Source organism: Gasterosteus aculeatus, chromosome 17 (assembly GCF_964276395.1).
Source record: "Gasterosteus aculeatus chromosome 17, fGasAcu3.hap1.1, whole genome shotgun sequence".
NCBI classification, from domain to species: domain Eukaryota; kingdom Metazoa; phylum Chordata; class Actinopteri; order Perciformes; family Gasterosteidae; genus Gasterosteus; species Gasterosteus aculeatus.
Window position 1 is genome coordinate 14,732,591 of NC_135705.1, and position 23,358 is coordinate 14,755,948.

A 23,358-nucleotide genomic window follows, 5' to 3' on the forward strand; every position below is an offset into this window, starting at 1 on the left:
TGCGGGATCACAAGGGTGTACATATGTGAGGATTGCCTGTCAACCTTTTTTACACGAAGGAGAAAGTAAATGTGACAAGAAAATGTCAGATAAATGTGGAAGAATAACAAAGGGTGTGTGATGGGGGCTGCTGCAGTCCTGGGTCAGTCCCACTGTGCTCACGGGAGCGCACAGGGGCCTGAGACGGGAGTCTGAGACGGACACTCAGCAGGGGTCCGCTTCATCTATCTTCCTGGACCCCTCCGTCTGCAGTGTAGCCTCCAGGCACCTGCCTCCCCCTTAATGGTTTGCCTCGGAGCTCCTCTCTTGGTCTTTGCCTCCTTACATCATACTCTCTTTTCTTTTATCCCTTTCTGTCAGTCTGTCCACCCATCCATGCCTTGGTTCCCATCCCTCCCTCTCTATATGGGTTTCTGATGGACAAATTGACAATGGCACCGCCGCTCGGTCTGGCGTCAGGGCCTTTCCATCGCAGAGACACGGCTGGGATTCTTTACGTTGGCTTGCATGCTTTCACATGACGCCAAGGGAACCCAAATGATTTACACACAATGCATTTTCCTTTTTACTGCAGGCTCCTTTTGTCATGGTCCTCGCTACTGTCTTTTGATTACCTTTTCTTTGTTATTGTGATGAAGCTCTCTCACCCTTGTCAGCAGGCAATAAAGTCAATTTACTCTCTGGGCCTACAGTACTACTATTACTAAATACTATTACATTCGAGACACAGAGCTTTGTATCCGATTTTAACAACAATTAGTCTTGCTCCGCAGGTATTTACAGCATTCTCAAAGAGACTTAAAATTATTATTATCTGTTACTCAGTTTTTTTTACAAGTCAAGTTTTCTTTTTTTAAATTTAAACACGGACAGGAATCAAAAGGGACTTTTTTGCATTTCTACAACTTGAACCAAAATTTTTATCAATTATAGAGGTTTACTGTATCTTTGTGTGTTTCTTTCCTTTCTCTATATTTCTCTAGACTACAGTTAACATTTGTTTTGTGTTTTCCACAAAGAGAAACTCTGTGCCAATGTTAAAACATAGTTTACCATTTTCAATGATACCTAAGTTGTTACGTGTTAAAGCAGAAAACCAGCATTCCTCACTATGAGCTGAAGTTATCTGATCCCACATTAAAATGGACTGAAACTTTAATTGAAAGCTTCTCTTTAAACTTGTTGTCGAGGCACCGGACAGTTCTAGTGACCTTTTGTCGCGACCCGTTCTTGTTGAAAAATGAAACACAACTCACTCGGTTAAACGACCAGTTAACTGTAATCTGCTTCATCAGCCGTCGTGATACTCCCCTTAGCCTTTGTCTCCCTCTCCCCAAGATGTGTTTTTGGTATGGCCTGGCATTTCAAAGGAGGCCCTCTCTTCTGGACAAAGACCAGAGCCAGCGGGGCCCTTCTGAATGACAATACTTTGAGGAATCAGTTGGTATTTACTGCTCAAGAGGTGGAGTGCATTAAGCCGAGAGACTGATTGTTGTCCTGTTTGCCTTTACTAATTGGCTCGAAGGCAGTGAGCTGCTGATACAATTCACAGGGAAAACACTGATCACAGGAGGAGATGGGGAGGGGGGGGGGGTGGAAACTCCAGATTAAAAACTGTATGGTGGGTTGGCCCTCCGAGGACTGATGAGAACATTTAGATTGTAAGGACATATGGCAGACAACCACGTGCAGTAAAACCTTGTTTATTCAATACTACATTATACTGTGTGTATTGCCCGATGCTGAATGAGGTCACGACCCACTTTGCATCCAATTATATTGTCTACATAACACCAATCAACCGCCACAGTGGCGAATTCTTAAAAAACGTTTCATTTCAGGATCTTCCACAATCCCTTGTCCGTCACAGAAACCTCAGAGAACGTCACCCTGGAACTCGAAGGCAGGAAAGTGAGGACCAGCGAGACCTGGTTCTGTCTAAACGGGAGTACTTGTCTGCGTAGTAATCAGGACAAGCTGTGGTGAGACTTGGCTTGAATTCACAACCCCAATTTCTTCCTTCGCAGTGGAAGAAGACATGGAGGAATAACAGAGGGGAGAACGGTGAGCGATCGTTTTTGCTGGACGAGCAGAAAAGTCGCCATACATGTGATGAAAGCCACAGGTTGAAGAGGGCCGCCGTGTATCTTTGTGCGTGTATCTGTGTGTGCAGAGGTGTTTTTTTGTGTGCATGTTTGTGTGTGTTTCAAGTGGACGCAAAGACATGCCCAGAAAAACAGAGACGCTACTCATCAACGTTTAGGTCACAAGAAGCCCAAATTGAGTGTGTGACATTTAGCCGAGAAGGAGACGGGAGGAGGAGGGGGGGGGCTCGAAATCACTGCAAAGCCAAGAAGTTGGGCCCTGAAATGGTCATGGTTGAAACCAGTATTCACAGTGAATTTCCGGCCGCAGTGCCGTGCCTAAGTCGCCTTGATTATTTTCTGGTTCAGGGGTTGCCGCATTTCAAAGCCTCCTGTCTGCCCACGTCTGTGATTCGGTCTTTTTAAAAGGGCCTATATTTCAGCGGAGAAACGCACATGAAGACTTTAAGCAAAATTAAAAGTGACTCTCAATCACACAAAGTCCTCAGTCTTCCCTTTGGGGTGTGGTGGGGGACCTGGACGTTGAGTAGGCTGATATTTGAGTGTGTTTTGGAGTAGAAGGTTAAATTTACAGTGAGACAGGAAAATTGGGGAAAAGTTCTTTAATGCAAGACAGCCACGAAGCTCAGCTGCTTCAAACAGTGAGTAGGTCTTTGTCCTCTGTGAAGATGCATTGCTAGAAATGTACAACCACTCTTTGTCGAATGGAAAATATAATGTGCAGCAGGCAGATATAATTGCTTGCATCTTATGTGAAATATTTGTTGGATGTTTGTTGACAGAACAGGTCATTTTTGAATTTCAGCCACGATTAGGCAACGATGCCTGCTGCGCACAATAATTTGCTTCGATTAGATTTCAGGGACATTTGAACTATTACGTACTATGATAAGTATTGTTAAATTAAATAATTATCTATCAAAATAATAATTATCTATCAATCTAAAAAATACAGCGCAATATTTGTATATAGTCTTTGTATATAATGTGACATCCTTGCCATTTCAGATGGTGCCAGTGAATACAGAAAGACTGTTCTTTTTTTCTTAAACTTACTTTCAATGTTTTTTTGGTAAAGAATATTCTTTTCTATTTATGATATGATATGATATGATATGAGTTCTGTAGCAAGGCACCTTTGAATCTCACTATATGATTGTATATGCGACACATAAACATTAATTGATGTATATTCAGAGATGTGAACAAAGAAAAGCAACTTGTGCTCACATTTGAAAGATGAAATGTACGAGTTGCGTTATATAATAGTGTCCAAAACACTTCTGTGGCCTATATTTTTGCACAATAAAAAGTCATGACAGGCCAGTGGCATAAAGTGGGTATGAAAGATTTACCCATTAAATCTTGAGAGAAATTAATTATCCATCAAAACTCCTGCAGGGTACGAAAGGGGAAAATGAAAGCATTCAGATGAGTATGAGTATAAAGTATCTGTTTCACATAGTCCCTGTCGTTGTTCATGCCCCCCCCCCCCCCCCCCCCTCTCAAGACATGAAAGAGTGAGCCTCATAATAAAATGGAATAAACCATCTTCCAAGGTTGAATTATTGTAATTACACGTAATTGAGTGTTTGGCGGCAAAACCATTTCCTCCTCAGATCCCGCATGTACTTTTTGAAAATCACGATCACTTTGTTCTTGGCCCCAGCCACCGATTGACCTTCTCCGATTGCAGTCTTTCCTGAACGCCTGTGACATGAGACAGAGTGGGACTTGGGGGGCTGGTTAGGGTGGGGGGGCGGCTGCGTGCTATGTTGTCACAAGATGAGTTACTCTTCACCAGTTCCATATGGTTTCATTCATCTGTTGGGCTCATTTCTCTCCCTTTCCCCTTTTCGCTCTATTTATAAATACATGAAGCCGTGTGCAACGTTTTAGCCTTGGCCAGAGGCTGGGGTTAAGAATGGGAGAAACCACCAAAACACAAATTAGTTCATGTTTCATTCCAGTGTCTCTGAGGAGTTTGGTTTGTTCTGGGGAAGAAGCACATGCCTGTACAGTAGACGTGCCGGAGCATGCATAATAGCGGCCATTGTTTTCAGGTCGCGCTGGTCCGCCAGCAGCCTCTCAGCAGAAGAGTACCAGTTCAAATTGACCGACCAGTTGAGTTTTTTTCATTCGTATTGTGCGGGTCAACAAAGATTACATGAAAATTCCAAACAGTTATATTCTACCACAGTATAACATTCTCACTATGAAATAGATTTTCCGAATGAACCCGCTGACTTGTGCTAAGAAACTCAACATTACGTTTTCAAGGGTGCAGCAGTGAGGATGAGGCAATGGGGCCGGGCAGTGACCTGCTTTGTAAATGCTTCCATGGAGCTTTTTACCCCTCAAAGACAATTGTGGCAGTGTGACTGTACTCGTCTGTGTCAGCCCCGTCAAGTTGTAATGGGGTGATCGTGCAGAAATTGCAAGAAACTATTTAGTGAATCCACAACCAATGCCGTCAAGTTTAGCTCAGAGGGAGAAGCAATATAATTGTCGTTCCAGTGGTGACAAGGAAGCAAGATTAATTCTGCCTGCACAGTTCATTCATAGAATGCCTGTTTTTGCTATAATAACAGGATGTGACTTTTTAGTGGAGCTAATTAGTTTTTTCCTTAGTTGACAGGATAATAAACTATTCATTTTTGGTTGAACGACTATTGACCAGAGTTAATATTAAGACCTTCAGGGAAAAACAAAAAGGCTGCATTTCAGTTCAGAATATTTTCTTTGCATTCATTATAAGCAGCAACGGTCCCCTGCTAAACTTTCTACAAGAATATCCAAAACACTTTGGATAATCATAGGAATAAAAAGTAAACATTACATCAATTTGTCTTTTAATGGATAAAGTTAAAATGCCTCTTTGATCTTAAAAATAAAAGATTTCTTAAACAAAAATTGTAATTCCAGTATTCGTAGTCGATTTGTCAGTGGGTATCACGCACTTCACTTGATTACATGGACTCCAGCTCAAAAGTAAGTTGCAATTGGGAATGTCAGGTTGCCATTTTCTTATGATTGGCTGATGAAAGGTATAATTTAAGACTGCCAAGAGAGCGACTTCAAAAGCTTCCAATGCCACATTAGGCTGGAATGTGAAAGCTGTCCAGGCAAAAAATTATCCAATTTTCCACTGGCTTTAATTACAAAGAGGATCCCCTTTCATTGGTGGGTCAATTGCTGTCCATTTCTGAAGTCTATTGTAGAAAATGATTAAGTCAAGCACATCCACAATGCTTGAATCTGGACTGTCGTAATGTATCAATGGGATGATTATATCATATTTACAAACTCACATGTCCACAGTCTGCAAAACAACCTCCAAACGGATGGTATAAAGAATCAAGAGACATTTGTGTGCCTTACGAGACGAAATGATGACATTGATGGCCATAGTCCAACCATTCAGTGGCATGAAGTAGTTACTTTAATAACTGTTTTGTTTGTGCTTGTGGTGAAGGGTAAGACAAAGTAAAATAAATGGGTAAAGGGTCATTTGCCCTGTAACCGTGTCTTTTCACAAAGTTTCCCTTTCTTGGCTCTCACTTTGCCAGCAAAATAAAAGCATGAATTGTGGTTAATCCCTGGAGGAGAGAGACATTGTGCCTGAAGCCGGTTGGTAATGGGCAATGCCCTCTCTAATCTAAATAAAGTTAAGCGTCTGCATTATGGAAAATCCAATTTGTGTTTGCAACATCTGTACTTAACCTATGGGTTCTTTTTTGTTCCGAGCAGCTAAACTGCATGTATTTTCCGCAATTACTTTTCCAAGAAACTTACATGCACATGACCTTGCATGCAATGCTTATGATTTATATGCAAAAACTGGGTCCTGGCAATTATGATACTAAAAAAGAATTAACATCTAAATATTCTCAGACATGCAAACCCATGCACAAATTACAGCACCCTGAGAAACAGTCAAAGCACAAAAGAACCTTTACCTCTTCTCACACAGACGCACAGTCATACATAGTTTCATCCAGACAACATTCAATCATTTATTTAATTTCCATTTGACAATTAATAGTAATAATGAGTATTTAATTGCCAATTAAATGAACATGACTATCACAAACACTGTCACTTTCGATCACTACCTGTTAAATCCTGTGTCAGGAGGGGCAGGGCGAGAAGAAAGGCGACAATGTTTGGTACGTGTCCAGAGGCTTTATTGTAAGCCTACAGGGTGTGGCAGGTAAGCCTCCACCTCAAAGGTAACAGCTCCCTCCCATGTAATTGCTCTTCATCAGATCAACTTGCAGGACATTCCTGCAGACGGTTTCAAGGGACTACTGCCAAAAGAGTTAACTGCCATCAAAAGGAACAATCTACAGTTTGAATCTGCGGTGGTGGATGGCATATCATTGCGTCGTTAGCGCAGGTTTCGGACCACACCCCAATCATAAACAATACAGACAGCACTGAGGGACTTATCCAAGCAAATTCAGAAGGATAAATTTAGACCAACAAGCAAGCAACATGCAAAAAGACAGAAGCTCTTTGACAAAAGACTGTCATTTGCACCAATGAGATTTCTTTTGACAGAACTGGGACTATCCAAGCGAGTCAGAGGAAGGATGCATCCTCAGGCAAAGCAGAGATAAAGGCCTTTGATAGAATTAAGCCAACGTCAAACAGCCAGTAGATGAGTCCTGTGAAGATAGAGCATCCAGGACTGACAGGTCTGATAATAGTCCAAACAAAGAGAAAGTGGAGATTAAGGGGTTCCTTTTCAGGCAGTTAAGTGGACTGCCCAGAGGACACTCCAAAACATGGCTCATCTGTCAGGGACGGGAGCCATAGATACCGTCACTGACTCTTCATCCAGGGGCCAGATGGTATCTAGGTATTCCTATGCTGTACTGTAGTTTTTAGGGTATTGTCAATCCGCTTGATCAGCATGTTTGCAAGACAATATTTGTTAACATTGAGCTGATAACATTAATTAGAGGAATAATAAATAAAGGGAATGCAATAGGCGAATAAGAACTATATTGGAAAGAGTTAGCATCCAAGCAAACAGTACGTAAGTGCAAGGGTCAAAGGGCTGGCAATATTCATAGCTTTATAATAAAATAACTATGGGGGAAGTGTAAGTGATCGACTCTCAGAGCAACGATTCCCAATCATGTCCCCCAAGCAACTAGCTAGGGAAAGCTAAACTAATAATAAAAAAAATATTTAAAAACAACATCCACATGTTTCTGTAGGGAAGGAATGTAAGAGCCAAATTTGAATACAAATTCTGTCATTTACAGTAACAAGCAGCCGAAGTACTTTTACTCAAGTACTGTACTTAAATGCAATTTTTAGTGAACTGCATATTTGTATTTTAAACTTTTCTTTACTAACCTCTAGAAATTGTTTTGATATTACACAGTTTTATATCTATTCGGTGGTGTCTGATAGTATTCAGTTCATATTCCATTGAACGTTTTTGAGTGGTGGGTTCATCAGAAGAAAAAGGCTGAATTGGAGAATAAGCACGACCCGGGAAAAGATGGCTTCTTAACAAAGCCTTTGAGGCTATGAAACCTATTTAGATAAAAATGTGACGTTAAACAGCAGCCTGACGTACTTTTTGCCATTCCGAGTACAGCACATGCTTGCAGCAAGCTCAATTAGTGTCTATCCCGTGGTGAGATAAAAGTTTGGAAACTTTAATACTCCTCATATTAACACATTAAGAATAATACATGTAGCCTTTTATGCCCAATATCTTTAGTCCTCAAAAAGCTGTTCTCTTTCCACAGTGAAGCGAAAAGAGTGAATGAAAAAAAAATGACAGAGTTAATGCTGAGCGGGCCGAAAATGAGACAGTCGCAGTACTCAGTTTTAACGCAGTCTAGCAAAACACTAACAAAGGAAATGAGCAAACCACACAGCAAGTAAGAGGCTTTTATTCAACACTTGGGTTCTAAACTGCTCACATCTGGGTGCCAACTCCTGTCACTTACAAATGAATGGATTTATGAGAAATATTACGCACAAATTACTACATTAGTCTAGACAGGACATTATTGTAGCTTTACTTACATTGGCATGACTGAGTTCAGGTTATTTTAAACAAATATGTATATTGGTATATGTCAAACATTAACAGCTTCCAAATTTGCACTCAGGACTAACTGGCATGAATCAGTTACTACTAGGCTACATTTCTCAGTGTAAAACTATACATAGGAGTTAGATTTCCATGCCAGATGAAACAAACTCATTTACACTTACTTCAAAGCATAATATGATTTTGAGAATTTTAAAATTATACAGCTTTAATTCGGCAGTTAAAATAAGTATGGTTGTGTGAACTTTTATTGAGGTGTCATTTGTTCTCCTTAAACCGTGGTTTATATTCTAAAATATAGTGTGTGTCTTAGCAATATAACCCTGCCCTTAGTAAACTGGAATATCTTTAAACAAATAGTGAGTTTCTAACCACATGGAACTGCCAGAAAGGAACAATGCTTGGCAGGCATCTTAAAAAAAAAAAAAATTTATGAACTGTTTTAATTGATAATGTCCTGCAGGTACAACAGTTCAAGGACTTCAGTCCTTTGAAAGAGGGTGTTCCGTTTGCTTTTTCATCAGCTTAATTTTCAGTGTGTAATATTCCTCTTGCAGCTTAAGGACAGCCTCTTGTCTTCTTAGCACAGACATTTCCAAATCCATTCGCTCTTGCAAAGCTGTGCCGTTCACTGCAGGTGGAGGAGATGAGTACAGAGTATCTACAGGTTCTGCAGAAGCGGCAAAGCCATCAGCACGATGAGTGCTAATATGCACCGCAAGTGATTTTGAGACGTTATCAAAATCTGTCATTTTATGTTCTGCTGGAGAAGTGGATTCATCTGAATATGTGGGGAGCTCAGGCTCTCTCAATGGATGATTATTTGAGAATCTTTCATCTATTTTCTGGTCCTTTCGATCTTCATCGCTGGTGAAAAAAAGAGTTTGTCAACAATAATGTTGGACAATAATATGTATTTTATCTTTAATGTAGTTGGTTCTTGCAAATTACCTATACCTATAAAGGACATTTTGTTGCAATGCTCCACTGAAAACTGTTCAAAATAAAGTTTGTGAAGAACATAAATGTAACCAGGACATCATTTGAAGAAAGTGGGTTTTGTAGTTGGAGTGAACAAATCTCAATAAATGTATTTTCAATAAATTACTGTATACAAAGTTATACTTTGTTTCAGTCTAAGCAAATAAAATAAAATGAATCACCTGTTTTTTTTAATCTCCAGCAACCCTGAGCTTGGAGAGTTTTCTGTATTGTGGTGCAGCATATCTGAAATGCCCATCACGGAAACCACCACTTGAGTCACAGTAGTGAGCTGGTCAACGGACAGGCCTTGTATAGGTGAAAAGTCAATTCACGCATTAGTTCATAATAAGCACAATACTATATATTTCAACTCAAACAATGATGTTCATGATTTTCTTTTTAACTCAAACACAATTTTTCTGCAACTATTCTCACAGTCTTGCTGCAGATTTAATGATACGGAGCATTACACTTTTCTCTTCACTTTCGCTAACAAAGCGCATTCTCCTCACCTGTGCCCGCTTGCCTTTTCTGGCGTTTGATCTCCACTTTAGACTTTGCCAGTAGATTTTCCCACTTTTTGTTACAGTCATAAACTGTCCTATGAATCTGTGGAAAGACATTGTTGATGGATTGGGCTACTTGCTTCCAGGCTTGTCTTTTATCCTGTATTGAAACTTCAATGCCGCACTTCCCTCTGATTGCTTCTTTTCTCTCCTGCAATAACTGAGCAAGAAGAAGACACTCCTGCTCTGTCCAGTTAGGTTTCCGCTTCCTGCTGGACATCCCTTCAAGAAGTTGTACGGGCAAGCTTCTGGGAATGGGAGACATATTTTGAACATTTGAGTATCTCACCTGTATTTGGTCATTTATATCCTTACCAAATGCATACGGTGCAGAAAACTGAACACATCTAGATGTTGCTATACTATTAAACATGCTATTCTAATTGAACGGCTATTAATATAAGTAGTTTCTTTTTAACTTAAGTAATTATATTCAAGATGCTTTTTTAATTTAAGATTTTACCTACCTGGAACCCAGTGACAGTGACGCAAGTCAGACCTTTGCTTGATGTACGTGTTATTAAGTGCAGGAAATGCCAACTTGTAAAAGAATCACAAGTAAAACCGTAAAATAAAATGTTGCTTTCTTCTCCGTCTCAGGGAAAATCCACAACGTCGCAGGACGATGACGTCGTCTCCTGGTGACGTGTCACTTTGTTTACAGCGTGCCCTGCGCTGCAGCTGCACAGTTATGGCTGTGGATATAACTTTACTTTTCAAAGCCAGTGTCAAGACAGTAAAAACCAGGAACAAGGCAATAGGAATAAGCGTTGACTCTACCAAAGATGAAATATTCAAGAGGATCAGACCCAAGAGTGGCTTTTCTCCGAAGGCGAAAGAAGTGGTGAGTGTTTCCTCAAGCTAACTTTAGCTAGCTGGGCTAGCATCGAAACAAACTTTACGCTTTACTGACAATTAGATATTGGGCTGTTTTATTGCCACTGTTGCACATGCTGTACTGTAGAACCAACAGTATGCCTATTAAACGTGTACAGTAATTTTATCAATTCATTTTGTACCACAATTTGCTAGACCCCTCAGCATTGTAACGTTACATATCCTTAGACAACCTTTTTTGACTGCATCGTGAAGGTAAATAGGAGGGCAATATGGATAAAATCTACGTTACTTATGTGATGGTATATTAAATCAATTGAATATATTATATATGATGGCACTCTATTACATTGATATTAAAATCATGGCTACGCCCATTATTTTGCCATTAAGCAGTCATGCTTGTGGATTCCTAACATTGCCCAATACACCCAGAGACATTGAAGGAAGAGCTGCTGTGGTGTTTAACTGTGTGGCAAAATCTCTGGTGAAGTTCTATACTCTTTAAATTGACCATTACATTGGCCAACCCCAATGGGACTCTTATATCATCCTTCTTGCTTTTGGACTGCAGGTATAGCTGGAGGGTGTTTTGATGCTCGCGTCAGCTATATTTTTATTTACTTGTCTGGTTACTAAGCTGTTCTGAAGCCTTCTCCTATTTAGATCAGGGTTTGTAATAGTACACACTGACCATATACGTTAAAGTGTTTCATGTTTTAGATGCCAAAACATTCCAAATGTATTTGCTGTAAATTGGTTCATGGAATTCAAGTAGGCTGTCAAATTGCAGTACACCAAATATAACATGTAATGGCCTGGTGAATGCCAGCAGATATTATTCATGTTCATGAAACACTTCCCAGTATTAAACAGAAGAAGTATTAACCTTATTGTATCGACTACGTACTTTAATCCCTTTCAGAGTCCTCATTCTAACCAGAAACCCTAGCTTTATTTTTGTGTTGATTATTTACTCAAAAGGAAAATACTTTTCCTCGAAGTGTTTAAGGATGCACCGTAGTTTGACAAGATCCACCGTCATCGTATTTGTTCGGAACAGAGTAACCTTCCAAATAGCCGTTAACCATAGAGAGCAGCTCGCCTTTGTCCCTCTTTCACTGCGTCTCTTGGCCTTTAACACACTCTGTCTGTTTCAAGATGTTTTCCCCTTGCAGGGTGCCCACTGCTCTCGTAAATGCGCATTGCAGTTAGAAATGGGCCATGGCTTGAGATTAAAAATCTTAGAGACGGCATAGGTGTATTCAATCCATTTGACTCATATTTACATCTTGAGCACATCATGTCTACCCACTCACAAAGATTTGAGGGATGTTGCCCCACACTCCGAACTACATTTTCTGTCTCGCACATAGCAAAAACGTTGTCTTCTGATCTACCTGCCTGCTTTTGTTACACGCCTGCTTGGTGTATTACAACAACTGTACTGAAGTCAGTGTGCTTCTATAAAAAAAAAAAGATGTGTTTTTTCGAACATGTCATCTTCTGGACACAACATACTACCAGTTGAACGTTTGGAAACATTTTCTCATTTAATTCAATGAGAAAGTCTGTCAAAACAACATACTATTTTTACTTAAACCTTGGTTTAAGGCTATAGGTATTTTCAGATCCTGCCCCGTGTGCAGTTCAGGAAAAATGACCGCTCTGCATGATAACTGGGAAGACAAAAGTTGTTTAAACAAAAATCACACTAGGCCAACTGGCCAGGCTCAGCAGTTTTATACCCAGAATACTTTGTGCCAACTGTCAGGTCCCAGCGCCAGTGCTCCCCAAACGTTGACAGGCCAAGATTCTGGGCTTTGAACCTACCCGGAAAATTGCCCAATGAGATCTGGACTTCAGACTGCGGAAGCCAAAACTATGCTTATAAAACGAGCAAAGAGCTTTCTCCTCCATCTATCTAGATTTAAAAGACATGGCATGTTTTTATTATAATGTTCTGTACTCGTTAAAAAAGGATTTCAATCCCAGACAAATATTCAGCTCTGTATTTACATCGTTAGTAAGGACATTTTTATTTCAGTACCTCTGTTGAAACACACATTGCTTTAAATATATATATTTTTTAAAAGTCGCGTGAACCTTGTGCTTAACCTGTCGGAAGGGCCTTCGCGGGTGTTTAATTAGTTCTTGAAATCATCTCACTGAAGCGACGTGGTCAGCGGTTGGCAGTAGGTAATGGATCATTGGGAACTACGAGACTTCACTCCATGTCGTGAGAGTTGATCCTCTGCCAGAAGTCCGTATGCCTGCCATGAATATCGTACACATAGTAACACAAACCTCTTCAAAGGCACCTTGAAGAACCACTTTACGTTTCCCTCGGGGAGTCAGGACTTTAAGTTGTACCCGATGTCTCCAACCATCAGTCAGGGGCAAACGCAGGCCTGGTCACAGCAGCCCTGCACAACTAGGTTTTTGTTAAGTTCCGTTACATTGATATTAGAAATGGAGGTTTAATAAAAGCAGTGGTGCTGATTCAAAGAAACCCAAACTTATCCTGTGGTGCCGGCCCTCTACCCCCCCCCCCCCCCCCTCCATCCCCCCAACTGCTGTGTCCCTCACGCTGCAGATATAATCTCAAACCATCTCGCTGAAGCAGCTTTTGTAGAAATTGAAATTGCGAGCCTGGAATGTCCTGACTGCTTACAGTTATGTCGTGGTTTTCACCCACATCTCGGCTATCAATTCTTCTCTGTACAGACTGACATAGGCAGCATTTCTTGGGCAAGTCCCCGCTTCACATGTATGATTCCATAAACATACTGCAATAACATTTTCTTTCGGCTCTCCAACAATTTCTTAGGGAAAGCCGATCCTCCCAAGAGCCAGTGATTAAAGGTGGAAGATCAAAACAGAGAAAATATTAAATTAGGTCCCCAGTAACAATGTTGACGGCCGGCACCTAATGCACAACAGATGTGGGTGCCCTTCAAGACGTGTACAACTCCAAGTTCCCACTGAAGCTTCACAGGAAAATAGAAGGAAAACATCACATTTGACAACTACACAGTGGACCTAATGAGTCTTTTTCCTGCTCAACTCCGCTCAGAGAGAAAGGAAATTCAGCATCTTTCAAGGCAACAAAAAAGGGCTTGATTGGCTAATAAGAGGGCCAGTGTTTACAGGGTGGGGTTCGGACAGGGGAATCTTTTACCTCACAGGGGTCCGTTTGGGGCACTGTGATCTCCATTTCACCGCTCACCTCGTCTCTCGCCGCAGCGTGCTGCCCTTCTCGAGTTTAAATGGAGAAGGTCACTTTAAAATTGGTAAATTGTGTGTAGAAAATAGTGCTTGGTTCCCCACTGTGCCTTCATTATTTGAATGCCAAAATTGGCTCCTTCTCACAGTGTTTTCTTAGAAACCCTGAGAGTGTGGCCATTGGCCTGCACTTAAAAGTATGTTGTGCTTATAGAGATTCCTCATGATATCTTTCATATTGAAATAGTATGCTTCTATATTGTTAAAACATCTCTGTTAGAATCAAGTTTACTTTATGTTTTGTGGATTTTGTCGAAGTTATGTTTTGGGACTTTATGGCCCCAAATGATTTCTGAAAAATAAAAGTGAAGTATTATTTAGCCAATAAAGTAGAGTGGGATATGTTAAATCTGCAATGGCACACTCAGGGCTGGAGAACAAACCTCTCTTTTTATGCTTTTAATAATGGTGTCATGAAGCGGGAGCGTGTTGGCAGATTGTGTTTAACAAGCCTTGATGGATAGATGTGGTTTATGTAAATATGCAGCCATTTAGGGAAGGTATGGAAATCTACCATAAAATAGATTCATCTTAATCGCACAGGAGAGAAATTTGTTGTATTACAGCAGCTAAGGGAATAGTGCTAAGAAAGGCATCAGGACAAAGTAATAATAATAAATAATAAAAATAACTACAGTTAAGATAGATAAATGGATATATTTAAAAAATCTAGCATATTTTATAAATATAAATGATTATATAATTATAATAATTGATATAGCCCGGTGGTAAATATTGATAGAGATTGTCAGTTTTTAGTGTTTATTGTGCAGTCTGGCAGCAGCTGGAAGCTTCAAACGCTGCAGGAGAAGCAGCCTGTCGCTTAACAGCCGGCCCTCTGCTTGGTGTGTCCTGCACGTGGTGGTGCTGCCGCTCGATCTACACCTCCACTGGATGGAGGAGGCGTCCCTGGGCAAAGCGAACCCATTTATCTTTAAAATGTTGGTCCTCTTGTTAAATACATGTTATTGTTGATCAAGTAACAAAGTTTAAACATTGAAAGTAAAAGCCCAAAGCGTAAGTTTCTGTGTAGCTAAAACTTTCTGACGGAAATATTCCCCAAATAGTATTATTAATGTCAAAAAATTATCTCAAGACTTAAAAAAAACCTCATCCACATGGTAAATAAAAAGTTAAGCCGTGAGGTTGTTGGAATATTGTCTCATGAAACATGGTATATTATTAACCCAGTGGAAGAGTGCAGCTTAAAACTGTATGGAACATTATCTACAAAAACTCTGCTTCATGGGTGAAACCCCAAAACACTTGAGCGGTCGCATGCAGGTAAAAATGTCCCGTCGTACAGCTGTTGGGGAGGACTGTGCTCCATCATGGCTTCGGCCATAGAGAAGTGATCAACCGGACGAACCTGCTGGCAAATCTTCTCTTTACCAGTTGGGTTAATCTTCCTACTGTTTTCCTTTGAAAGCCGGGTAAATTTAATGTTGACGCATCCTGTCAGGCCCGAGCACAAGCTTGGTTTTGTTCCGCTGCGTGCAACAAAATGCTTTTGCATGTTTCAGGTAAAGAAAATAAAAGAGGTAAAAATGGTGAAAATGCAGATTTACAGAAGTCAAACTCTTAAATCATAAGACCGACACTAGACCCTGCAGACTAACTAGTTTAAGCGGAAAAAAGTAATGCCCAAACGAGCAGTCTGAATAAAAAAAAAAAATGTAAATATGTCGTACGACTAAAACAGCAGCTGTTGACACTTTTTGAAGAATGCTGTGAGGCTTTGTTGCACAATGTGAAGTTATGTGATCTACGATTACTGAAATACTACCGAGGCAGACGACAGCGAGTGGAACACTTGACCCCGACACCTCAAAACACCGAGTCCGGAGCATGAAAGCACAACAGATGTCTGCTCCTCTGCTTGAAGATTTGTGTTGTGTGTGTTTAGATTAAGACAGAAATGCATTAAAGTGAATGCATCAATTAAAGCTAAAGTCAAAGTCACTGAGCAAACAGTCAACATATTGTTTGCTTACTACACTATGAATTTATAGTCGACGAGAGGCACAGAAAAGGATCGGGATGAGTTATTCTAATTATGTAGATTACTTATGGGATTTTAGCGCAAATTAGTTTGTGTTTGTTGCTGTAATAGAAAATAAAATAGAGCTATTTTTGTCTTCACTGACTGTTTGATTCAGGTTCCATGATTCACTCACCACGATTCTTCTCTAAAACTCAAAACAAATATTACTTCAGCACATATCTAAAATGGGGTCAGGAACCCCGTTCATGACTTATCCGCGATCTTAGTCTTTGATGCCATTTTGTGTTTGTTTACGGAGCTGACTAAAGCGTTCATACCGGGAGAAGAAAAAAACGAAACCCATTTCAGAGTCAGACATAAACATGACAAAAAAAAATTGTGCGTCTGAGTCTCCTCCACTGAAGCATCCTCTCTCCATCGGGCCCACGTACCCAAACGCAGCGCGGCGTGGCGTCAGCGCGGATCGCCCCCGGTCAGGACAAACCAGAGCATGGTACTCATCACCAAACTCTGTCAGTTACCTGCATTTAACAAAACAAAGGGCCGGCCAAGCGCTTCAGAAATCTGCCAGCTAAACCTTTTCCCTTTTCTTCCTCATAATAATCCCCCCTGATGGTTTGTTTAGGCTCAATCGGGGCTGGAGGGAACCGGGGGGGGGGGGGGGGGGGGAAGGAGAAAGTGAGGAGGTAAAGTGGGGGTCTTTGATGATGACGAGATTAGATGCAGCCCGGCAGACTGTCTCCTGCTGCCGTCGCTGCAAGCTCTGCCTCACACACATACGCACACGCACACACACACACACACACACTTATGGAGGTTGCACGTATTCGCACGGCCACGAAAAAACTACATACACACATATTTGGTGAGCCGCATGCACAAGGCCACCGCCTTCCTCATTGTTGAGGAATTACTTGCTCTTTAGGGTCTTAAGTTACAAGAGCAATTGATCCCTCTGACCCCCTGCAAACCCTTGAGGTTGTGCTGGGAATCCGAGCTCCAATGTATACACACAGGAGACGGCTCAACCCCCAGAGCAGCACTCTTGACACTCCCCGGCACCCCCACGACATGCGCACACACACACAATGCACTCTTTCTCTTTTTGTCTCTTCAATGCTGTGTATTTAGCACTACCTGCTGGGCCAAACGAGCAGTTCAATGGACAAAGTTTTGCTGGCAAATATATTCGGTACATATATAAGAGGCTGAAGCAAAAAAAAGGGGTTATATTTTGTGGTAGGCGAATGTCGTCTCAATAACACAGAAAAATGTGCCTCACAGTGGTTTTCTTGTTTATATCGTTTCCAAAAGGCTCGGAGGCTTTTAATAAGATAACATCATGATAATCGGAAATCTGCCACATGTTTAGTGCTCAGATTTCTGGGCAAATTTTTCTCTTTTTCAAATATCAAATCGTTGACATCAGGGAAATAAACCTACGTTTGTTTTCATTGTCCATTAATTCGATTCTTACTTTGTTTTACTGGAGAAACTGTCCGTAGACTTTCAGTATGTAGTAAGCAATTTCCCCCATTAAAGTTCTATTTCCTGAATTAGTTCAAGAAAAATACAGAAAATATTCCCATTTGAGACAAAGGAGCCTTTTCTTTCTTTTTGAAACATTTTTATCAAATGAGTTGTACATTTTAACGAACTGATTCATTGAGTTCTAGATCACACTAAATACTTTTTAAGTAAGATTAGATGTGAGTGTTTCATCTTAGAGGTGAGAAGAATCACAAGTGAAAACGATCACAGACGATAAATGGACCAGAAACAGATGTTACAAACAAAGACATTTGTCAACGATTCATTGAACAACCAATATGTTATTTGTCTCCTCTTCAAAATACATATTGCAATTGCAATGGAAATCAATATTACTAAATTTGTATAAAAAGTAAAAAGAATCTTTCTAACCCACTGGATCTGCACATTTGGGCTGTGACGCTGTAGTTTTGGAGAATCATATCAATCTTGTAGGAGTTCAAACTTCTCTCGTTCACTAAGATGCATCGTAATGGATCATTTTTTGACCAAAATAAAGGTTCTCTTCTCCCCTGGACGTCCCTCTAAGCTCAACTGCTCCGAATGACAATTAACTCTTGACCTCAAATAATTGTATTATTACAAGGGTCGGTTTGCCTTAACAGCCCTCGCCTGAGTTGGTGCCCCGCAGCGGTGACATACGTCACCAAATTACCTTCTAAACCAAAGAAGGAGTTCTGGCTTTCTAACAAATTGCTCAGCTCTGTTTTCCTTGACACCTTCTTTCTGCGTCGAAAAACATGTCATTTTTTTAAAAACGTCGGCTCGAATAAAAAGGCGCTTCAGGTCACGGCGACGCTGGGAATGAATGTTTAGAGACATTATTGGACTGCCGGTGCCAGGTTACCCCCTTACAGCCAAGGCAATTAGATAATTGAGGTTGTTAGAGTGAAAAAGCTGAAGGCTGAAGACAGTGATGTTATGATATCCAAATAGTCTCCCATGCTCCGGGGTCGCTGTCACAGTCCAACTCACTGTGTCATTTTTCAATCCTTAGCTTGTCTGAGTTCTGTCTTCTCGGGGATCTAACAGAGCCCGCTGTGTGCATATTCACACCCACTTGTGCCCTGCCAGCAGCGCTCTGTGGACAGGGAAGCAATTTGGTCTTTTTTAATATTTAACCAAATTACAGGAGCAAATATTGGATTGGACCAAGTTTCCTCCGGTTAGCCTGTGCACATACACGCTGGGACATTTTCTCTGTGATAAATGGTAACAGGTCATGAATTTTGAGCTTATTAGAGATAGCTCTGTATGCGGCCGCTCATGGTTGTATTTATGAGTGCTGTTTGACGAGGAAATTGCAGGCTTGATTTTTTTGTATGTCCCTGACTTGATGAATTGTCAAACGCAAATATTGAGAATTCACAGACAGACACTGGTCGCCTGTCACATTCAATAAATACAAAATGCTACATTTACTCCGGCTCTGTCTGAATGTATTCAGGAGAAAATAGTTTCTTGGTACGAGTCTGAAAACCTCTTTTCTTAAGCCTTGTCGTGTGGACACATTTGAAGGAGCAACAGAGGCGCCGCATATAAAGAGACTAATTGACACAAAGTGAATCAACTAATGCTTCTTCTCCCATTTTATCTTGGCAGATCTCGAACATCACCAAGCTCAAAGACTTTCTGCTACAGCACAGGAAAGATTACGTGAGCGCCGGAAGGTGAGTCCCGGCGAACAGTCCCAGTAATCCACCACAATCAACAACAGCAGCCGGTAAAAACCCCTCGGAGGCTGCAGGGCAGGTCGCCGCAGACAAAACCCTTTGATTTTCAGTCAATTCTGAGAAGGTCAGGAGTCAGTGCTACTTGAAGGTATCGTCAAATCTGTCTCCAGTGTGTGCGTGTGCGCGTGTGCGCGCTGTCTGCTGGCACAAGGTCAGCAGCGAGGAGGGTGGTCTGCAGCGGCCGGCTCCAGTCTAATTGTCTGGAATAATTGAGCTGCAAGCGAGTGAAGAACAAATCACGCCCTGGGACTAATCCCGGCCTTCCTCCCTTTCGAGGCCCCCTCTGTGTTCTGTAGGTGTGGGTGTGTGAATTAGCCTCTGTTTTGTTATGTTTGTTGATAAAGCCTCAGCAGAACACATTAGCTGAACATGAGCGATGTCAACGGGTGGAGTGCAGCAGCATTTAGTGGTGGGAAAATCCATCAAGAAACCATCAGTCATGGTGTGTCCGCGAGTCTCGTCTGCAGTCAGCCGTTCCCGTCTTCCAATTTTCTTATCGACTTCCGTTGACCTCGTCACTTTGACTTTGCCTGATAGAATAATGAAACACTATAGATAAAACTAAAGGCACTTCCAAATGTCTAGTAAACTATCGCAGCCGGTCATCATTTTAGACCAAGAAGGGCTGTGGTTAAATTAAGAGCCTAATTGATGGTGCCGTCAATCTATTCCAATAGAATGTTACATTATGTTACAAGTGTATCAACCAAAGATCCCGCTCTCAATCCCATAAGTATCAACTTTTATCAATGCACCATTGTTTCTTCATGTTGTTTATTAAGTTAGCGAAAGTTACCGTGTTAAAGTGTTTGGTATTTTTACTTGAAAAAGGACTTAAATGATGTATTAATCATCTAAATAGTTCCATCTTTACACCAGAATAGATTATCACAAGCTCTTTAATGTGTCTTTGTGTGTACAACAAATGTTTGTTGTATGGCAAAGGTCCACCAGAGGGGGACAGTGAGTTGCAGCTATGGACCACTGCCTGACAGCCTGGTGCTGTGTTTGTTATCGTTTTGCTTATGTCTGCGTGGAGCATCATGTCAGCTGAATGAGGAAAGTTGTAACGAGCCTGTTCGTGGAATGCAGAGGAAGAGTAGGGAGGAGGAAGGCATCTGTCAGTACTAAGGTCTTTGTTAGGATATCAGTCAAACGTTGAGCTTTTTATACATGCCCACAAAGTATTTCAACCTACTGTGATTGTTCTTGTGTGCTTTACAGTCTCATCTCGTCAGATTCAACCCGTATGACGGAGAATGAACGAGACCAGATTGACCAGGATGCTCAGATCTTCATGAGGACCTGCTCTGAGGCCATCAGGCAGCTACGCAATGAAGGTGCATGCTTGTTCTTTGCCGGTTTAACAGTGCAGTACGTTAACCCGTTTAGAGAAAATATACTTATATTAATAGTTTTGTCGTGCTTTGACTTTTAAATCACCAGCAGGTGGCTGGAAATTGTATCTTATTTTTATTTTATACTATCCTATACAAGTTTGTCTTCAAAAAGCAAACGTTTCATTGTCTCAATAGCGGAGAAGCAAGTGACGTCAGCCCAGGTAAAGGAGCACAGAGGGGCGGTGCTGGACCTGATTGAAATGTATCTGAGAGGTGAGTTCATGCGACTCTTTACAGTTGAAATGCTGCTCTCAGGTGTTTTTACTGCCCATCCGTTTGTCTTTAGTACGTTTACGGGCTCGAGTAGCTGCCTAATACGTACTTCATACCTCAAGTCACTTCACTAATGTTTCAGCACTAAGGACTGCATGGTTTCATCATGTGTACCTGGTTTGTTTTTAAGGAGTTTGTAAGCTGTACTCTGAACAAAGAGCCATCCGAGTCAAGAGAATGGTGGACAAGAAGAGGCTGTGAGAATGCGCACACCTCATTCACAACACTTGTTAAGTACTTTAACAACTTGCTCCTGATTCACGTGACCCCTCGCTCTGTGTTTCCAGGTCGAGACTGGCCCCGGAGCACCGCAGCAAGGTGGAGAAACCGCCGGCGGTGGAGCCCAAAGAGGAGAAGACTGTCAGGGAGGAAAGTCCTGGTGAGTCAGTAAGTCCCCTGACATAGATAAATGACTCAATAACTGAAATGCACATAATGTATATAGATTAATGCTGGAGGAAGTCCCGACGCACTCTCCTCTCCGTTTGATGAGACATTAGCATCAAGCACCACAGAGAAGTCAATGTGTTAAAAACAAGTCAAATAATGTGTCATGATATTTCGTTCCTCCCCCCACTGAGCTTCAATGACCTCCCGTTTTTTGGACGGCACCATGAAAATAGAGGCAACCAATCACCGTCTCTCTCCATCACTGCTTCATTATTGTAACACATTCTTGTCTTAGATCCAATGTGGTGAAATGAAAAGTGACTACAAGGATACCCAGTCTAAATATATCCATCTAAATAAATCCCTCTAAATAACCACTCTGTGTTATGTTTTCCCCTTCAAAGTGACTTGAGGTTCAGATCAAAGTGAATGACTGAGTAAGTGATGAAAGACATATTGTTTTCACTGTTCCTTCCTGCAGAGAAAAGTATGTCAGAGGTCCTGGACAACCCTGTCAGCCTGTGGGAGGAGAGCCGAGTGGAGGACGAGCTCTCTCCTGAGGAGATCCAAATGGTGAGGCCCAATCATCCTTGTGTTATACAGCACATGCGCACAACTGTGGGATTTCGCTCATGCACAGCTATATTTAGAGAGCTTTCTAAATGCACCAAGGACAGGCACACATTCATTGCATCACTGTCGTGTTTAAATCAAGTCATCGCAACGTGGCAAACACCAGCGATGAAGATGTGTCATTGTTGTGTGTTTCCGTCTAGTTTGAGCAGGAGAACCAGAGGTTGGTGAGTGAGATGAACAGCCTGGTGGATGAAGTGAGGTGAGTCCAACTCTGAACACTTCATTTTCTTTCCTAAATCTGTTCTGATGGATACATTTGTTACCAGGGGATGTCAGTCATTTCATTCTGTTCACACGTCTATATTGTTACCGTGGTAGCTGGAGAAAACTGGCTGGTTTGTTCCAGGTTGGATAAAAATGGTCATACGCCACCTATTGCGCGCCCCTGAAATATTAATGCCAGCTGAAGGGGCCTAAATATACTAGGTACTCTATTTTCATGGGATCTTTTATGCATTTCTTTTGTGCATTACAGGCAAATTGAAGGGAAGGTGGTGGAGATCTCCCGACTGCAGGAGATCTTTGCTGAGAAAGTCCTGCAACAAGTGAGCCGAGTTCCTTCTGTTTCATTCACACGGACGTTTTATTTTGAGAAGAGGTTGAAGTTAAACTCATCGTCCGTTTAACTTTCTGACAGGAAACCGAGATAGACGGTATACATCAGCTGGTTGTGGGAGCAACAGAAAACGTCAAAGAAGGCAATGAGGATATACGAGAGGTAACGCCACTAATCCGTTCTACATGTGGTCTTGAAACTGTATGCTACGTTTTTCCTTTGACTCTATTTTGTTCCCCAAGGCAATCAAAAACAACGCGGGCTTCCGGGTATGGATCCTGTTCTTCTTGGTCATGTGCTCTTTCTCTCTCCTTTTCCTGGACTGGTACGACAGCTAACACAACTAGCCAGCACGGACTCTATTTGACAGGAAACCGTCCGGGACTGGCACATATCGGCTATCTCAGAGAGAGGTGAGACTGAATGTACAGTCTACCATGTTGGAGCTGCTGTACAAAGTCTGTGAAGATTCTGTGTTCAAGTGGACTTTGGAGTTCTTCCTTTCCCTGATGCTAACTATCTAATAGTGTTTGTCTAGCACATTTGGGGATCCAATGTTTAAAAAGCCCATCCATGGAGGCAATTTGTCCACTTTTAAGAGTTTTTAAGAGTCTTTCTTTCCCACTAAAGCAGCAATGATGATGTAGGATTGGCAGTTGCTATTTATGTCTGTCTAACTGAAAAAAAAGTGTTTGGACCAGACTGAAGGAAACTGTTCAAAATAGCTTTGCCTTTACTTGCTGTTTCATGTACACTATTTAAAAAGTGTATACACTTGTGTACCTCAATGACACAAATTATACTTCACTGTCAAACCCTGATAAATGGTTTGCTTCATGGGCAGCAGAGCAATTTATTCGATATGTTATCACATAACTGTACTGACACTCTAGTAAAACTGAGCAATAGCCTTGATTCAATTCTGCGTGTTCTTTCTTTACTGGGGGTATCAATT

General features: G+C 41.3%; 1 protein-coding gene and 1 non-coding gene across 2 annotated transcripts; one reads left to right on the forward strand and one right to left on the reverse strand.

The window, feature by feature from the left end:
• Window positions 1-8,007: 8,007 nt before the first annotated feature.
• Window positions 8,008-10,376, reverse strand: LOC120835175 (uncharacterized). The gene is made up of 4 exons (XR_013453148.1): window positions 10,205-10,376; window positions 9,684-9,985; window positions 9,351-9,477; window positions 8,008-9,054 (listed from the first exon to the last, which is right to left on the reverse strand). It is a non-coding gene; the product is annotated as an uncharacterized LOC120835175 (transcript).
• On the forward strand, window positions 10,344-23,318 carry stx18 (syntaxin 18). The gene is made up of 11 exons (XM_040203823.2): window positions 10,344-10,581; window positions 19,018-19,085; window positions 20,373-20,488; window positions 20,684-20,761; window positions 20,952-21,018; window positions 21,109-21,200; window positions 21,693-21,784; window positions 21,988-22,046; window positions 22,323-22,392; window positions 22,485-22,565; window positions 22,646-23,318. The coding sequence occupies exons 1-11, from the start codon at window positions 10,363-10,365 to the stop codon at window positions 22,739-22,741; spliced, it is 1,038 nt and encodes a 345-aa protein (XP_040059757.2). The 5' UTR covers window positions 10,344-10,362; the 3' UTR covers window positions 22,742-23,318.
• Window positions 23,319-23,358: the final 40 nt, after the last annotated feature.